At 39.2% G+C, this 20132-nt stretch overlaps 1 protein-coding gene across 4 annotated transcripts in view; it reads left to right on the forward strand.

Moving 5' to 3' along the window:
• The window catches only part of Ac3 (Adenylate cyclase 3), a 145336-nt gene that overhangs the window by 44733 nt on the left and 80471 nt on the right, over positions 1-20132 (forward strand). For 3 of the 4 annotated variants that reach the window (XM_065224423.1, XM_065224427.1, XM_065224426.1), the window contains exons 2-3: positions 15798-16400; positions 17797-17968. In XM_065224423.1, the coding sequence (XP_065080495.1) occupies positions 16205-16400; positions 17797-17968 (368 nt within the window). In that variant the 5' untranslated portion in view covers positions 15798-16204. Of the gene's footprint in view, positions 1-8538; positions 8748-15797; positions 16401-17796; positions 17969-20132 lie in introns of all 4 variants that reach the window. The other variant, XM_065224424.1, reaches the window with a different exon arrangement.

Genomic DNA, 20132 nt, shown 5'->3' on the forward strand with positions numbered 1-20132 from the left:
AGGCCTTTGGTTGAAGCGCACGTAACGTTTAACTACAAGTGTCACAGAGTAGCAACTGGAATGTGATTGAACTAGGTCATGTCAATTTAGCAATACTCAGGTAATAATTCAACTGCCCCCGCATCTGAGTACACGTTGGTTCGATACATGCAAGAGCGGGGTGGTGTGGCAAGTTCGATTGATGGTTAATTGAGGGGTAGGTTGAACTCTTTGCTGGAGTTGAACGGTAATCGATCGTTTAAGTGACCACTATCAAAATTGTTTTTGAGAATGATATCTAAATAGAAGACTGAATGAGCTTCACTCGAATGGTTTAGACTTCCATTATCTGATGATTTAAATTTTGAGTATTGTATGGGCGTAAAGATGATGGATCAGCAGTTAAAATATGAAATGCATGCTACATTAATTATTTCGCAATCCGAAAATGATCACTAATTTAAATTGATAATACCAACCGATCAAACGTTTTTTTTTCCTTGATTTATTTTCCGTCGATCTTGTTTTCCGTGCTGAGCACCAATGCTACCGACGCCAGAGAGGCAGCTCCCACACCTGGACCCTACCTATCGACCCATCAACTCATGAACCGGGGACCAACGGCTTTACTTCCCTTCCGAAGGAAGGCGTGATCAGAAATGTTATGCCTCAGAACATCCCGGCGGCGCTGCCTAGGGTTGAACCCAGGCATGCTGGAGGGAGAAGTAATCACGCTTACCACTACACCACCGGCGCCGCTCGATCAAACGTTCATTCCTCCGTTTATCCGTAACAAAGTACGCCTTCAATAATAAATTTCCATGCTTTAAGAGGTAAGCCAGTGAATTATTCCGATTTAATATCCGAGCCACTCAACACTATTTCCAGAAAAAATATTAAGCGAAAAAGTTCCAGTGAAACATTCCATTGGAGAAGCATTTCCCGGAAATTAAACCCCAGAGCTATCAGTATCATAATTGAAATTAAAATCAAAAAATCCACCTAGCGGTGGAACGTGTCTTGCTCATAATGGGTTTAAAGTCAAGGCAGTGTTGATCAACAAACGCCTACACGATTAGTGCAAAAGTTTCCGCTGCACTTCAATATTACTTTGCACTGACATTGAATTGAAAGGAAAATTTTGTCAAACGCTGCCTTTTGACAAAGGTTGCAAGATATTTGACATCATCCTAGCTGCCTAATTTTATTTCGATGTCTCCACCCACCATTAGAAGCATTTTATAGCAATTTGATTGAGAAAAGACCCTCTCCTGCAATGTCAGAGAAAATGGGTCATACATTTTTTGCCTCTTTCAACAACTATACAAATATACAACAACTATACACAAACTATACAAGTGTGACCATGGATGTGCTCATGATTTATTATACAAATAATGCTCATGCTGATAGCTTGTCATCCAAGTGTATCCGTGACATAACAATGTATAAAATAGATGACAAATCTGCACATGATCCAGTTTTTTAGGTATAAAGGTCGACTCTCTAGAGCTATTTAATCTCAAGTAAAATTTCGTCAATGATGTAACTTATGTTTATAATACACGCCCCTCTCCTCAGTGTATTGCTCTTACGATATTCAAAGCCATTCAACAATTGATTTTAATACAATAATACTGAAAAGACCGGGAATACTAGATGAAATCCCTACCAATGGTGGACCGAGTGGAGCAAACAAATATCATGGGAATAGAAATAGTTCTGAAACGAGTGAGCTTGAATATGCGGGGTACGATCTCCAATAAATTCTGTAAGTTCATTTGCTTCGCTGCAGATGTGGACATTGTCGCAAGAACGTTCCAGGTGCAGAGCAGTACACCTGGCTGAAACGTGAATCAGAAAAGGTTGGATTAAAGGTGAATACGTCGGAGACTATTGTCTGAAGGAGCCGAGCGTGATAGAACTTGCATAGGCAGAAGTGTTATAATCGACGGAGATGAGTTTGAGTTGGTGGACGAATTTGTGTACCTCGGATCATTGGTGACGTCGGATATCAACTGCAGCAGAGAAATTCGGAGACGCATTATTGCTTTAAGCTTACTAAGGACTCCACAGCAAGCTGATAAGACTGGTAGTTCTCTACGCGCACGCGACGTGGACAATGCACGGGGAGGAGCTGTCATTGCACTGAGAGTTTTGAATCGGCGCTTGCTTTGGACCACCTTTGGAGCTGGATATATGAAAACAGAGTATAGAAGAGACAAATTAACCACGAGCTGGTGCAACTCTAGGATGATTCCAGTATCCAGAAAGTCGCTAAAGCTGGAAGGGTTAAATGCGTGGGACACATTGTAATAATGCCGAACAATACTTCTGCAAAAATGGTGTTAGGCTCGAATTTGGCCGTACACGACCCAGATGAGCACAGTGAGCTAGGTGGTGCGACAAAGAACACCATTGTCTAGGAAGTGTGGGATACTCAAGAAACTGGAGGCAACTAAGCTAGATGACGCACCAGTAGGTCAAATTATGAAGGACGTTGGACCAGCAAAGTAGATTAATATAAATAACTAAGTAGCATAAGACCCCTGGAACTAAGTCACAAGGCTGGCACGCAGTGGAGTTTCTTATTTGGCCTGAACTATGGCGGAATTAATTGAATTATAGAGTGTATGGGTTGCAAATGTCGGGAAACAGATGATGACTTTTCCCAGGAATTTTAAATCAGAAAGTCCAGTTACGAGATAGTCTCCTGCCCCTCCTTTGATTCGGCAACATTAAAGCGTTCGGTCTATAGGCATTCTACCAAATTCTCGATAGTAAAAAATTGTCGCCCCTTCCTAGATTAAAACCTGGCTTAAACCACTTAGTTTTAATTAATTATCATCCCTAGGAAAATTCCAACAGACGCTTCGCTCTTAAGATTTGGTCGACTTCAAGTTCAGAAGTTTCTCCGACTCCTCCCGAAAGTTTCTTTATTTAATTTTTTTTTCCAACGGAAGGAAGTTTTTTATGGCTTATAGTGTGTATGTAATACCAAGATCCATTTGATAACGGTGATGCATACATTCGGGGCTTATTGTGTGTGAAAGTGACCTCGACGTGAATTACCAGGCATTCTTAAATTGGTAGCTCAATCTGCAATAGAGCTATCACTTTCTGTCTGCAATTACCGCAAACGATAAATTGCAGAGGGCTTTCTTCCATAATACCGCCGTGCTGGCACGTGGGGGTTAGATTGACACACACAGGTCGACAGGACATACTTGAGCGTCAGAAACTTCGACACATGAAGCAAATAAGGATGAATGTTTTGAAGAGTTTGTGATCTGAGTACGCCAATAGATTAGTATTAGATTAGTATAACGATTGATGCATAATGCAATAATTTATTCAGATTTCCAGCCTACACCTTGACTGTTAATTATTATTACGTGTCAGATTACAAATCCAGAAAGATTCCATCCTGAGCATGAACGACTTATATAGTTATTTTATATTTTCCTATATATACATGTCTTTACTAATCATAAACGGTTAGATCTTGTATCCATTTATTGGGGCGTCCCGCTTATGCATTTTGGCCCTTCATATAGCGACATGCAACTTAGGATTAAAAGATTTCTCTGAGGTGGCGACCATTATACATTGTTTATTTCAGCAAACAAAACGGCAAACAGATAAGCAGAGCACCAAAACTAAATATTTACCGGCAATACCTTGTGTGTGTATCCATTATTCATGACTCCTTACTACCAACAATCAATACGAAACTAACGATTTTAAATTGGCTCACTACTTGACTAGCCTATTGGCCCCAAGCAAACGATTAACGTACCCCATTCTAGTCGAAATTCTAGTACTACACTATGTTTGTTTTGATTCGCTATGATAGTTTGACAGGGGGTTATTGGTTTTTCCTATGTTTCGAGGGGTGAATCGATTAGCTTGGGACCGAAAAGAGTACCAGAGCTGAGCCAAAAAGTTGAGCTCGTTATTTCAGAACCTTCTAGTCTTAGTGTTACCTCTATGTTACTACCACACATTGTTGTAACACTAATATGAGGTCAGGTCGTAGCGCCTTCTGCATTTCCCTTAAGTATTTTAGCCGCAGTATTCACAGATTAATGCCACATTTGTCACGAAAATTTACCACAGATGGCACGCACGCTTTAGTTCCAGCGCATTTTGAGCCCTGGCGATGCGTCTAGGCTCTGATATTGATTGATATTGAAAGTTCAAATCCTACTATCAATACAAGTTGACATTTGTACACACTTTAAATCAAAAATACTTGAACATACACCCAATTTACCCATTGAGAATTGTATATTTGTGAAATCAGTGACAGTTATTCTGAATCACGCTGTAAATGATTTTCTGTGCCTTGTTGACTGGACAAGGATTCGTGGGGTAGTCAGTCCCTTGACACGTGATGGCATACCTCCATCTGGTCACATTGCCCTCTAAAGGTCTTGGAGTTGATACACCGTGCTTCATCAAACCATCAGGAAGAGATTTCGCTTCGGCGAAGTTTCTGTAGCCATAGGTAATTCTTTCACATCACATCTTAACACTTCCCCAGGAAGCTTTTCCAACTTTCACTGGATGTTTCTTATGAGTTCTCCCTAAAGTATATTTCGACTTCTTCCGAAAGATTCTCCAGACTTTCCCTTTCGAGTTCCTTCCTCTGAAAGTGTATTTCGAGCTCTCTGGAAGTTCTTCCGATATCACTCATTTCCCTAGTGTCTTCCGGATTTTTCTGTAAGTTTGTTAAGACTTCTCTCTGACATCCGCTAGAATATATTTCTTCCGACTTTTGTCCTTTGAAATTGCCTTTTGATTTCTCCTGTATGTCATGAACAACTTTTCCCGGAGCCTTCTTCCAATGCAAAAGCTCCATCCAACTTACGATTTTTTTTTTAAAGAGGGCTTCAAATTAACTCCTATGTTGTTTTTAGATTTCCCACGCCGCTTCTTCATACTTTCCATGGCAGTTTCTTTTGACTTCCACCAGAAATATGGTTTGTCGTAATCTGTATAAATCTGTTAATCTGAAAACAAATAAAGGTTTAGTACTTACAGAATAGTTGACGCAGTTTTTGGCTTACAGTTTCTCCTTCACCATCGATTTGCCGCAATATTTCCTCCGTTTTACACTTCATTGAATCACACTCAACACAAAGCAAAGCAACTGACGACTTACTCTTTGACAAAATAGCTGAATGTGCACAACTGACAGATACTTACTCTTATTTTCAATTGCCGAGGTTCGTCACTTTGTATTACCGATTTTAACGAAATTCATGATAAACCATGACCAAACTTCAGTAAATGCTTTCTTATAACCAAAACTCGTTAATTGTATATACCGATATTCAGTAAAAAAAACATGTTTTCTAACAAGAAATCAGCAAAAATCGTATTTTACCGATTAAGTTCAGCAATCTATTTTATCGAGATAAAAATATAAGATTAAGTGTGTATGATATGTGATGCTCCATTTATGTGCATCATATTGAACAGAAATTTACACTACTTTTTCGAACTGTGTGGTTATGCCTATGATTCTATTTGCTCGGAGTAGTTGATTCGGAATATGCAGTCTATATGAACAAAGGCTCACAAAAAGGCTGGCTATTCTTGAAATTATACAATGCGGCATGAAAGGTTTGATATTGGCCATTTGCCCCAAGAAAGCCTGAAACAATGCAAGATGTGCCTACAGTTGTGTTTAATATTCAATATAATCACAAATTACTGAACCATTTAAGGCTCATGAGATTTGCTATATCGCATAACAGCTGTTGCTTCTATCCTTTCGTTTGGTCGTATTTGGAACTTTCAACTTGCGCCTTCACTTACTAACTTCGAGGAGGAATCGAGTTGCGAAAATATCGACTAATGGAGACTATGATACAGAGAAAAATGTAAGGACCGCTGAATCCACCGAGTTATAGAAAGTATCGAGTTATAGAACTCGAGTTGTGACGGGTTTCATGTGTATCAATTTATATCTAATCTTCCTAACACAGACAACAATCTCTCAGCATCTCTTCCGTTGTATCATTTTTCTTACCTATTAATCCTACTAACCCAACACTGACACTAAAAAGAAGAAGGGCTTATGCCTAGGGGCACGAACGGAAGCTTGACGTAGGACCGCTAGTGGACGGAACAAATATGTTGATCATTTAGTTCTTAACCCAAGTAACAATATTGGTTTTATAATGGTTCTGTAGACCATGATTTAGACTTGTAGAATGCTATAAAACCTCTATAAAGCTTGCAATGTTACTTGGGAACTCTTTCCATTTTTGAATTGGTGGCACTGAAAAGGACCGGTTGTTTTTCAAATGGTGGACGATGCCGACCGGATGACGGCGGCCTAGTCATGCTGCCTGTTGCGGGAAGCCTTTACTCCGGTTGATGTGGGTGCTTTCGTCGTCGGGTTCGTCTTCGTATTTGTGCGATGCGTGAAAACAATTTGGCAAGCGTTTTTACTATCGCTGCTTTTCTCCTCCCTTCCTTTCATTCGTAAAATGGTGAAAGATCAACCGAGCATTGAGCTCGCTCATGAGAGCATGCGCAATGTGTCGTTTTTTTCGATTTGCGCGTTACATGTCGGAATTTTGATTTTTTTTTAATGTGACCCCCAGTATAGAAATTAAAGACGTAGTCCTACGTCAAAAAACCCTATACAGGTTCAAAAACATCATACAAGAATAGAAACCAAGCACAGTGTAACTAAAAAGCAGCGATGAAGCGAGTTCGTTGCCCTAACATTGTAATACAGGTAAAATCCTGACGAACGAAGGACCAGTAAAATAAAAACTTGCAAAATTTTAGAACATCCTCGAAAAAGGAGAAATTTATCACTGAACCGTTGGAGAGTTGAAGCAATAAAACGGATTTGCTGCATATACAGACTGAAAAAGCTGCATAAACTCAAATAGTATAGTAATTTTTAACATAAACATTTTAACTAAAGTGTCATATAGGAGAATATTTCGGTTCAGTGTTCAAAAGAATATAAATAAGTTCATAGTTATTAAACAGCCATTCCATAGCAAAACGATATAGTGGTCCTCAGAATTTCATAAAAAAATGTAATCGTATCGAAAAATATTAGACCCGTATTTTTTTTTTAATTTGTCGTTTGGGTGAACATTTCCATGTCACAGAGTGGTCTAAGAAATGTTTGTTTTTCAAAAATGACTTTTATCAAAAATGTTTTTTTTTAAATTCATAATTGGAGCACTTCAAAGATCAAAATATTAAATTAAAGGTAATTAAAAATACTTCATATTGGGATTTTGTATTCAAAAACATTGAACGTGTTTTTTTTTTAATATCGTTTTCATGGTTTGGAGAAAGAGGGCGAAATATGTTTTTATATTTTTCCTTGAAAATTTATGCTTTTTTACACAACCATCCTGCCCTTTTTTATTAAATTTAATGGGCAGGGTTGGTTTTTTTGAGTTACTTTTTTAAGTTTGGGATTTCGCTCATGCGTCTCATGCGCTTACCATGCGTCTCCATTGATTTATAGCGACTGTAACATGGTCACGGTGCATGGAGATGGACATGATGGTTTCGAATCAATATTAAATGACAAAGGGCTATCACTAAATATTCCCATAAATAGAAGTCAATAGCTTGAGTCTTTTGTCATAATCTCGGATTACGTCCGAGACAGTTAACCTTGGCTATTCTATCCTCATAATTACCACAGCATGTAGAAGTGAAATCTGTCCCTGCGGATTCAATGCCACAGTTTGTTGATTAACATAGACAAGAGACTGGAAAAAGTCCAATGACACGATAAACCATGCTTTGCCTTCCAAGAGAATCAAGCCCGATAAAGACGAGCATAGTTCTCTGCCTGATTAACGTTAATTAAGTAGCACCTTAGAAGCACATTGGTATTACAGCTGCCAGACCAAGCATCAAACTGAAGCAATCCTTAGGAGCTCCTTCGAGGAATTCATTCCAACATCCCACAAGCAGTGCCATCACGAATCACAATGAAATTGAGCTGCTTCTTGGAAGTGGAATCGAAGTACGTGACTGATTTGCTCAGTGCAGGTTGGATCTTGGCACAAAGGGAAAAGTTAATTAAATAGAAATGTATTTGCTGCGATCATTTTCACAAAAAAAAAACATCCACGGGATTTAAAACGCTGCAGCACAATTTCTTCTCAATCCTAACACTAAACAACTTGAGCAGCTTCCATTCATGGAGCTAATTAAAATGTACTTCCGAGGAATAACCATCTTCATCAGCTTGCAGCCATTACTCGGAAATGGAACAAAAACATTATCTCGAGTTACATTTCTTTAAAAAGCTTCGAATTCAACAAACTGTATATACATCTTACATTGGGTTATATTTTATTGTGAATACCATTATCAATACAAGCACTACCCTTTTTCCACTATGCTTCTCATTAAACAGAAGCACAGTACAACTCGAAACAGTCGTTTCCTTTCGCGTTTTATAATTAGAAACCCGTAACGTGTGAAAATTCATCGAAAATTACAAAAAATCCGACAACTTCATTACTAATTAACTTTCTTCTCTCTTTTCCTTCGCAGCTTTCCGATACGGTTCTGAGAGGCAGCACCCGCAAAAGGGTTACCCAGTGGAGCTACCTTTGATCGACGATAAAATAGGGTCTTGGAGGCGGAACTGTCAGTTGCTACTCAACCTCGCACAGCTGTGTCATCAACCACCACTAGCAATATCTATTCTCGACATCATCATCATCATCGTCATCTTCATCGTCAGTCGATGGCACTATACGGTGAAGAAAGAAGATCCGGTGTAGCTACTAGGGATGTTATCTCATGTGTCGGTGGTGATGAGACAGCTAGAACGATATTTCGTTGATATTGCCGCGATGTAAAACATGTCCTAGAATAGTGTTGTTGGGATTGTTCATTTTTCATGTGCATGGCAAAGATTAATCACGAAGATGCTTGAGATTGATTGTCACAGAAGAAGTTACCCACTATTTACGATGTGTTGCTATCCGCTGGAAGTTTATAAGCAATCGGCTAAATTGTGATGAATCATTGATATACAGGACTTGAATTGCACTTTGAGGATCATTCCGTTTTGCGCTATAACATTTTTAGTTATTTTCATGTTAAGACTCCCGAAGCTAAAACTTTCCCGATCATACTTTTAAGGAATCCCACATTCTTGAACTCCGTATTATCACAACTGGAACTTTTCGTCTGCCCATCTGGAGCATCTACACAGCGGGAAATAAATAGGCTTTCATTCGTATTTTAGAGAGCCTTCGACTCCCACCAAGGGGTTCTCAATATGAAAGCTAAGCGAAGGTTTCCGCATCGTGCTCTCTTGCCGTGTGGATCTATTTGCTTTTTGCTCAAGGAAGTGTTACTGCTACCTAAAGATACACAAAATTTAAACACCTGTAAAATTTCTACCTTCTAGACTTTACCCGAGGTAATCCTGCTTGGATTGATTTGAAAAATAAATTTGCTCGCAATACTTGAGAAATGATAAAACTCGTTCGCTAGAAGTAGCAATGAAGACATGTGAAGACATTTGGTCGAACACACTTTTTCTAAAACCACTTGGCATCCCTGTTTGTGACAAAAGAACATCATGCTTCATGAAACCTCAGTTTTATTTTTTATGGTATAGTAGTGTCATGTTATATATAATCAATTAATCACTTCAGAAACTTCAGAAATAGATTTCATATAACTTGAACTTTTAAATAAAATAACGTTTCAGGATTTTTTCTTCTAGAATCTCGAGAAAAGTAGTTTATCTTGCTGCGTACACTTTTAAAATCAAAATCTGACCTCGGTGAAATATATTACCTTAACTGTTCAATAAACTGAAAATTTGCCGAAGTTTCGTTGAACATATAATAGTTTACCCAAATCCGGATCTGGATTTAGAAAAATTTCGGTAAAACAATCATTTACCAACCTTTGCCAATAGTAATCACTGATCTAATTGAAAAAAATCTCATGCTACCGAAATCAGCAATTTAATTATCGAACTTTACGGCATTCACATTTTACTTTATCGAAAATACTAAAAATATACTATTCCATTTCGTTTTGCCAAGAATACCTAAAATATATGTCAGAATGAAATCGGCCACTCTGTTAGGTGCGCATAGAAAGTGAAGTGGTAGCCAATCTAAAAAGAAGGTTGGAATAGAGGACGTTTTTCCACCAACGGGGAGAAATTGTGCGTTAGGGTGTTTCATTTTGAAAAAAGTGATGAATTTTTGATAGGCCACCCTCCAGTTCGATTCATAGCCCCAAAATATGAACCTGTGCAAAAAATGGTAAAGATTGATGAAGGTTTAGAGGTCGCGCCAATGATTTGGATTTTGTATGGAGATTTTGGTGAATTAGTATGGGAAATTATTGATTTTCGTTTACATTGCTCTAACTTTGGTTGTAGTTGTCCAAACGTTGAAAAAAAAAATATGTGGTTGTCATGACAATGATCAACAAGCCTGTTGTTGTCGCGATGAAATTGGCGTTGTTGCCTTGTACATATTCATCTGTCAATTTACCCTATTTTGCCATTTTTTCACATTTTTATAATTCTTGATACGCTGCAAAACTGAGCGTAGCAACTGTAGGCTTTTTGTTTATTGCCATAGCAATAACATACTAAATTTTTTCGACATTTGGACAAGTAGAAGCAAAGTTATAGCGATATAAGCGATTTTTTAAATTCTTCCATAGTAATTCCCATACAAATTTCAAATCATTGGCGCGACCTCTAAACCTTCATCAATCTTTACCAATTTTTGCACAGGTTCATATTTTGGGGCTATGAATCGAACTGGAGGGTGGCCCATCAGAAATTCATCACTTTTTTCAGAATGAAGCACCCTATTGTGCGTGCTTTGTTTTCACCTAGTTGTGGTCAGCAGCAGTGCGGTGCTGTTCAGATAAATCCCTAGAGAAATCACATTCCATGAGTGTTTTTCCGAGAGGAAAATTGGTTTCGATAAGTACTGACTAGGATTTATAAAGCAAGACCCACTTATTAATGGAACAACATCATTTGGGTCTATTTCGGATTTGAAACGGATTTGAAAAAGGAATTCTCGAACTTTTACCTTAATACGACCCATCAAGCGGTGAACAACAGATTTTCATCTGAGCTGCCGTTTTGATGATTGTACTCCTACCTTTAGTTTGATCTTTATAATTACCCAGTAGTTGTCAATAAGCCCGAACTGGGGACAATTGGGCGGATTGAGAGTGTTCGGAGCAAACTGGACTCCGTTGTCATTGTACGATTGTTGTACTTCACGGCTGCAATGACAACTCGCAAGATCCGGCCAAAATGTCACCGGACCATCATGTGACTGGATGAAGGGCAGAATTCGCTTCTGGAGACATTCATTTTTGTGAACTCGGAGGTCATCATTTTCTCAGTGAAGAAAATCTTTTCTCTTCTGGCCGCAGCTACAAACTCCCTGCCAGATCATATATTTGCGTGCGAATTTATCCGCTGAAACAAATTTGAATCTGCCAGGGACACCTCATCCAGCATTCGCCTTGTAAAATTTTGGTCCTGGAAGCTGATCGCCGACTTAGGTTTCATCATCCATAAGTATGCACCCACCGCGGACTTAGTCCGCAGGTTGTCATAAAGCTTTCGAGCACGGGTTCTAGCTACGGTATTCTGCTTGAGTGGTCGATTTGGTTGCCTACTGCCCGAGCAGGAAAAAATCTTAATTAATTATTATTAATACCAAATTCAGGTATGAAAATAGCATAACTGGCAACCTAAATATGGTAATAGTGAGGCTGACATAAGACGTAAAAAACCAAAAATAATACCTCAAAAATATTCTACGAATAACGGACTAATAAATAATTTTGTTATTACAATAACAAACGGATAACAGACGCTTTTTTAGATGCCAGAAAACCATAGTTTGTTATTTTGAAGGTCTTCTAATACCAATTCAATAACTCTTTTATGTATTATTGTCAAAAAACTGAAAGATCACATTGCGTTATTTTGGTATTCATTTGATATTTAACAAAATATTTCGATTACTGAAAAATGTCAAAACAAGGTTTTATACCACAAGCATACCAAAATATGGTATCATATCACATTAAGATATTCATTTGTTATCGATTAGCTATCGGTTCCTGCTCGCATGGCACGGTATGCCTGTCTTAGTGGTAGTGAATTCGCTGCACTTACTACGGACGGTATCATAGTTTTTACTCAAATCGCGATCGGACATACCTGGGTTGCTTCTGATGTACCTAGCGACCTTTCCATGGAGCTTGAACGTTTACTTGGCGGCTTTCGATTCGTCGTCAAGGATTCTCTGTACGTTTCGAGCACGCGCCATCAGGCATGGTAAATCATTTGTATTCATATCGTGCATTTATTTACATTCATTTGCCTCAAACTTTTTTCTTCGACAGCATTCCACAAAATAATGTATAGAGCTTTTGTAGGTTTTGTTATTAGCTACAACTTTCAAGTCAAATCCATATCTCTTATGCATGACGAACCAGAGCGAACAGAAGCCACTACTGTTTTTCAGTGAATGTATTTTACATTCACTGAAAAACAGTAACAAGTTTTTTTTTTTAATAATTCGTTTATTTTTCCAGGCTTATTTGCGGTAGCTTTGCGGAGCCGATATTCATTGTTTAGACAACAAAATTACTTAAAACTAACGTTAGTAAAGCGGGGGCCGATTACTCGCGGCTATCTCGAGGTTAGGGGTAACAAATTGTAACAAATGGATGGCAGGGTAGGGATTGTGAACACAAGGTTTGGAGAGCAATGTGCTCTTGACCTCGAACTAGGCGACACTCTGATGAAAAAGACAAACATGGGGGTACACCGATGGGCAGCTAACAACTTGGGAGAACACAAGATGACACTAACTACTAAATCCTCAAATCTATCCGTTTTAAAAACACATAAATTAAATTCAAATAGTCGAGGTCTCGGCTCGCCAAGACATCTCTAACGGGTATCGCGGGTTGTTTTCCTCGGGCCCTGAGGGATGTGGATAACTAAGATCTGGCAACACGGTGTAAGGTACATGACCAAACAACATGCTCGATATCGTGATAACCACTGCCACACGCACATAAATTGCTGACTGAGAGCCCAATTCGATAGAAATGCGAGTCTAACGAGCAGTGATTGGACATAAGCCTTGATATAACGCGTATAAAGTCGCGGCTCATGTCCAACCCTTTGAACCATGGTTTGTTCGACACCTGTGGGAGAATAGAATGAAACCATCTTCCCAATTCACCATCATTCCATTTTTGTTGCCAACTGATGAGGACTTGCTGACGAGCAATGGAGAAAAATTCGTTGAAGGCGGTTTGTCGCTCAAAAATATCGCCTTCCATAGCGCCCACCTTAGCCAATGAGTCCGCTTTCTCATTACCCGGAATTGAGCAATGAGATGGGACCCAAGCTAAGGTGATAGTATATGAGCAGTTAGCTAAAGCACTCAGTTTAGATCGTATTTCAGGCAGGAAATACAAGGAGTGCTTCATCGGCCTTATTGAACGAATAGCCTCCAATGAGCTAAGACTATCCGTAAAAATGAAATAATGGTCAGAAGGTAGTGAGGCAATTCGCTCTACTGCGTAAAATATAGCTGCGAGTTCCGCAACGTATACTGAGCATGGTTTCTGCAGTTTATAAGAGGCGCTATGAAATTGATTAAATACACCAAATCCAGGGAAGCATTTATGGTTGACCCATCTGTGAAAAATCTTTTATCGTTACTTACATGGTGGTACTTGATTGCAAAAATTGAGGGAACAACCATCGGCCGATGGTGATCTGGTATTCCATGGACTTCTTGCACCATGGTCAGATCAAAATTTACAGAGGAACTATAGAAGGCTTGAAAGCAATCACGATTGGAGATTAATAAAGAAGGACCAACCTCCAACGTCATGTACTCACAGTACAAACTCATGAATCTTGAGAGAGAGAAGGATTAGTATTTTCCATTTAATTCCACTACTTTATTTGCTTATCCTTGACAGATACGCGTATTTCGTCTATAATGTGCAGACTTCTTCAGTGTCTTGTACTAATACTCATTATACAGGTATTCCACTAAGACGCCCACATTCATCAGGATTCATGAATCTTGTTTGAGGATTTCGGTCGAGCAGCTTCTCAAAGTGTTCTATTACCAAAGGATTCATTACTTACGGATGAGAAACTGGAAAGACAGCTCAGCGAAACGATCTGTCAGTGGGAGAACACCCGCAAGTACTTCGAGGCTCATCGTATGAGTGGAGTGCATACAGCCTAGAGCAATACGAAGGCAACGGTATTGAATCCGTTGCAGCTTAAGAATGTGTGTTTTTGCTGCGGGAAGCAAAAGCTGCCGTACTCTAAAACCGAAAGGATGGTTGTTCGGTACAACCTAATCAGAACTTCACAGTAACAAGTTCTGCCCGCTCTAGTTCGTGATGCATAAGAGATACAGATTTGATACAGATACAGATTTTTTTTTACTGTTGATGAAAAAAGTTAGAGGCAAATGAATGTAAATTAATGTATGAAATGAATGCAAATGATTTTCCATGCCTGCGCACCATACGGTGTTTCTAGGAAAATTCAACACTTTAGCCAGCTTGGACGCGGACTGCGATTGACTTTCCAGGTTACTGTGCACGATTTTTTCTACGCTCCTTTGCATGATGATTGTCTCCAAAACAAGAGCTTCCAAAAACCTCCACTAGGAGCGCTTTAATAAGCAAAAGAGTTTGTTCTATTACCCATGGGCCGTGGTAGATTGATAGTGATTTTTAAGTGTCTTATTCTTCCTGGAACCATGAACTTGAATAAAAAAGCAATGTAATAAAATTGTATCCTACTTTTTTATCTCTTTAGAATCTCAATCAAAATTACAATCGAAAGCATAAAAAAATATAAAAAAAAACTGCCAGGATTCACAAACAAATAAAACCGATAAATGGTAAACAATTTGTCGAAGGCTTGGCAAAATTTGAAGATGTTCGCCGAAGTGTGTAGAAATGTTTGTTGACTTTTCTTCGCTTATATTGCTCGTAAAAATTAAACCAGAATTGATTGACAAAATGGTTAATTTAATATAATTTAATAATTGACAAAAAGTGTCTGTCATTCATAAAGAAAAGTTTCATCACTGGCCACAATAGAGGAGGGGAGGGGGTTACGCATCCCCTCTTGCTCCCGGCTAGAGCCCCAATCATACCACCTCGGCCAGGCAAGTCCAAACTAAACCGATAACAGTATATAGTTGATCAGTCGTCAGCAAAGTGTGCTGAAATCTATCTATTCACCGTTTTACAAAATGTTGATCAAAATTTCCAGGAGTACGGGAAATTTGGTTATACACTGTTCATATGAATCTTTCTGATTTCCTTGAAACATTGCATAATTGTTCGCTAGGATAAATTGATATCCGAGACAAGGTTGAGAGATTTGCACAGCATTACATTTTACTAAAATCTCAGCAAACATGACCTTTGTTTGCTGAGATTCAGCAAAACATTTTCCGAGACTCAGCAGCCATATTTCACTTTTGCTGAGATCTTGGCAAAATATGTTTGCCGAGAACTCGGTTGTGTAAATCTCGGCAAAAAATGTCGAGATTCAGCACATAAAATTCCAAACATGGGATTTCGACCGGGCGTTTCTTGAAGTATGATCGGATAAATAATAGCTTTAACACGAGAACTTTTATTTCAAACGGCAGAAAAGTTCACAGTAACAACATGCTCAGTGCCATCCCTATAGTGGTGCGGATTCCCGTCATTTTTTGTTCCTCTCGTTATTACAGCACGTGAGAAAACGGCTGTCTACATGATGGAAAGCAAAATGTTTCCTCTCTGAAGAGGCCCCCATAAAAGGAGCCTGAGTCTGTTAAAAGCTAAAAAAGTGACAAAGCACGAAGATATAAAAGAAAAAGAATCACTCAGCTGATAATCTGGGGGCCGACCAGTACGAAAAAAATAGTAGTCTATGTGCGTGTGTTCTAGTGTTCCTGTTTTCCTACCATCGGAAAGTGTTCCTCATCGTCGTCATCCTACCTAACTAAGCCTTCCCAGCAGATCGAGAAGAGAATAACAAAAAAAAAAAAACGAATCAAATTGGTGTTAACAATACAAGCAACGACGGCCGGCCGGAACGCGTGCGTAGGAGTAGCAGCAGAACAGGAAGAACGAAAAATAACGCACCATCTCGGCGATGGCAGAAACCAACCCGACTGGCACCAATCTGCCGACCTCCAGCATACTGCTGCCGGATGATGTGCTCGAGAAGCTCTATCAGAGCTATGCACTCAAGCAGAAACGTGTCGCTTTCGGGTGCTATCTGGCGGCCTCTATCCTGTTTGATTTGTGGGCCATCCTGGTGCCGCAAGGTCAGGGCTGGGAGGCCATAGGTAAGTCTACTGTACCACCGACTTAATTAGGCAGACTACAGAACTTTTCTGAGATCAGATTTATGTGTCCGAAAAGTTTCGATTTTCATGCTGATTGAATCATTATAAGCCCATTCATGCGGAGTAGTCACAACCACGTTTTCCACATCCAGTTCTTAGAGCCGGGAAAATCCATATTTTTTGTTTGCAGAAACTTTTGGTGCGAAACTTTTCCCCATTCCCAAATTCAATGCTTCTTATTTTATTCCAATTCTCTCAAAGACAAAGTTTTCGTCTGGTGCGTGTGGTTTGAAAAGACATTTTAACGAGTATCAAGCCTAATCCAAAGCCAAATTCGAATGACTTTGAGATAAACCGCTAGACCAATAACTTCTTGATAGATGCATGCCTGAGTGGCACCCTGGGCGTTGTTAATCGATGACCGACGATAATTTCAGATTATCGAATAACAACCCTGATTGCGATCCAATTTAAGAAGTTCTATAATCTCGCGACCCACCAATATTTTATGGTCAAAATGGACCCAAATCAATGGGAAAATGGACATAAATATGACCTTGGAATCCTAAAAAAAAGGCCTAGATCCGCCAAAATATCATTATAAGCCAGACAATGTCCTTGAAAACATAAAAAAATGGGCCTAAATACGCTAAAAAGGACCGAAATCGTTAATGTGTCCAAATTATTGTAAATATTACATACACGCTAAGAAAAATTCATGTAAATTTAGGTGCTCAGAGACTGACATATACGAGTATCAATTTTGACATAAAGTTCAGTCATTACAGACGTGACATTTTTCAGTCTCGGAGCACTTAATAAACATGACATGTGTGTTTACGTCTCATCCTTTATGTATAGATGGATTCCATCGGGCGTATTATTAGTTATTTATTAGTGAGAATTCGCTTTGAAACCAGGCCGCCATTGACACATAGTCTTTAAATATTTAAATATATTCGCTTGATTGGTTGAAACTGTTGAAAACATTAGGTTGCCACTTTCCTCAGCTCAAATTAATGGACCCCTCACTTGCCAAGGGACCTTACATTTTTCAAAAAAAGTTGAATTTATAGCAATTTTTGACATATTTATCATGTTATATAATTGAAATTTCTTCTTTGAAATACCGCATAATAATCTACATAATGACTCGATCGCATACACGGTACTCACCATGTATGACTGTATCAACGTTGACAATTGTGTAATTTCACTGAATCTCCCTAAGCTGCCGGTTTTCCAATCAGCTCTCGTCTCACTCCGTCTGTCGGCCAGCCGGTTGGTTCCATTATCCGCATTCATCTCTTATAGCCATTCAATTTTGCCTGCCCGTATATTTTCTCATTCACCGACTTTCCATTTTTTTTTTTTTCGTTTTCGTCACCATTCACAGCGATACTGAGCGTGTTCCTCGGGCTGAACATCATCCTGGCGGTGGTGCTGCGTTTCGGCGGTAAAGGCCGCTTCCGAGGATTCATCTGGGAAGTGGCACCACACGCAGCCTGGCTGCTGGCAATCATGCAACTCTTCCTGCAGCTGTTCCTGAAAGGATCCGTTACTCCGAGGTAAGTGCACAAGGGGTTTGGTTTCTGAGATGTTGGACTTTGGAGTTTCTGATGCTGATCAATAGGTTTGTCAAATGGAGTAGAGTACATTTGTACAGTTATGACTCAGATTCTTCCTGAAAATCTGAATGATATAACCTTTGAATTAGTTGTTTTACCTACGACGAGTGATCCAGTTCCTTCTGTAGCATCATAGAATCAGTAAAAACACATACAACTTTGAAAGGAATCGGAGACTCAACGGTATTGTTTTTATCTAAAAACGAAGATATATGTTTTCCTTCCAGTCGAATAGTTATGGACTGAAGGAATTGGACCAAGACATATTGGTTCCGAAAGCTTCGTACCGATTGCGTGAATCTATAGATACAGAAACTGGAGAAGGATGCGCACGGAATCGGTAAATAGATGGGGCCGGGATTCTAGTAAATGGCAATCGTAAACAGGAAAAGCTTAATAGCTACTTCGATGGCAACGAAAATAGGAAAATAAATACATTGTTGCTTATAATGCGATGCGATGGAGGAAATCCAAGGAAATCAGCGATGATTATGTTGGAGAAGGCAGTGGAAGATTTATTATGTAGAATTGGTTTGTTTTGGTGTCTAATAGATCGCCATTTAGATTAGTTTCATCGGTTTGGGTTGTGTCTTAAATTAAAGAGTATTAGTGTTTTGTGGAAATAAATTTCTGAAGAAATTTTTCGAATGTGAGGATTAACTTGTTAAAAACTCAAATTGATTACATCCTTCAATATACCGTCAATTGCCAGTAAAGTCTCATGCAATTTACCTCGAAACGGGTTGCATTTCAGGTCCACTAGGTTTGCCTCAAGCAACATCCCAGTGGTTGGCAATTTGCTCCATTTCATCGCTTTTGTAAACGCGTGGTTTTCAATGGAACGGGCGTTTGGCGTTGTTGTTCTATTTCCCGCTCATACTAGGTGGTTTCCATTACACAACAAGGTTGAACATTCTCGAATGCTGTCGTAGCAGGTAACCATAACCGAACCGAGACATGCTTTGTATGGCATTGTTCAAATATATGTGCTCTGTGGATGGTTTTGTGAACATGCAACTATTCCGTGAACCGATATAGCGCTCGTTCAATCGTATGGGTATGAATCGGCCCAGGATTGTTACAATAGGTCATTCAAAACTTGCTGGAATTTAATTGAACAAGTGCAACCAGTCAGGAATGGTATTGAGTTGAACGAACATAGTCAGAGATTGCGTCATCATGCGCTGGTTAGAACACTTCGTCAACTCATCTACCGAGTTCCATTACCATTTGGTGCTTTTTATAAATAAAACATACCTATTCCACATTGCCCTATTTAAATCTCTTTTATTCATATTTATAGCATTCATTATCTTTAATAGCTAATTTCGGACCACTTATTCATACCGGCAATTATCTCTTGTGGATAACCGTCTGGGGATGAAAATCACAGGAAAGCCGCCCCAAAAGCGAGAAGCCTTGCATTTTAATTAACCTACTAAAACCGTCTTAAATACCTGCCGAAAGGTATAAACAGGAAACATTCCGTCAATTATCTGTGCCATGACCTGAGCCAAAAGGTCCGTCCGGACAGATTTCAGCATTGTATTCATCTCTTTTGTCGTAATTAAATTCTACTTTCGAATGGGATGATTCTCCTCCATCGTTGACTCACAAAACAGAGGATTAAACGATTAACATATTAAAATATGGTTGTAACTAGTGGAGATATTTATTTTACGCTTCACACGCTCGTTCATACCAAAACAATTTGGCTTCGGTGGAAAGCGGAGCAAATCTTACGATCCGCCGGCATCTCATTCAATTTTCAGAAGGCGCAAAAACTTCATCCCCTTTAGATATCGCACTGGTATACCGATAGACATTTGTGTTAACCCTTAGCACCCACCGAACCGAATAAAAGCGATTCGCCAATTTACTCTTTCCTTCTACAAAACTGGTCCTTACGAGTGTAGTAAAGATATGGGTATTAGGGTGGGTGAGGTTTGTATGGGGGACACAAACTCCTGCTCCCCACTACTATTTCGATCTGTATTGGGGCCCCCAGCAATTGTGTCAAATTGTGTCGAATTTGGCTACGATCTGGATTTGCTGAATAAATAAGTTTGTATCGAAAAATGTATGGGAAATAGAGCCAAACAAT

Source organism: Ochlerotatus camptorhynchus, unplaced genomic scaffold, assembly GCF_037179485.1.
Source record: "Ochlerotatus camptorhynchus isolate MF236.1 unplaced genomic scaffold, CSIRO-AGI_Acam_v1.1 ptg000211l, whole genome shotgun sequence".
NCBI classification, from domain to species: domain Eukaryota; kingdom Metazoa; phylum Arthropoda; class Insecta; order Diptera; family Culicidae; genus Ochlerotatus; species Ochlerotatus camptorhynchus.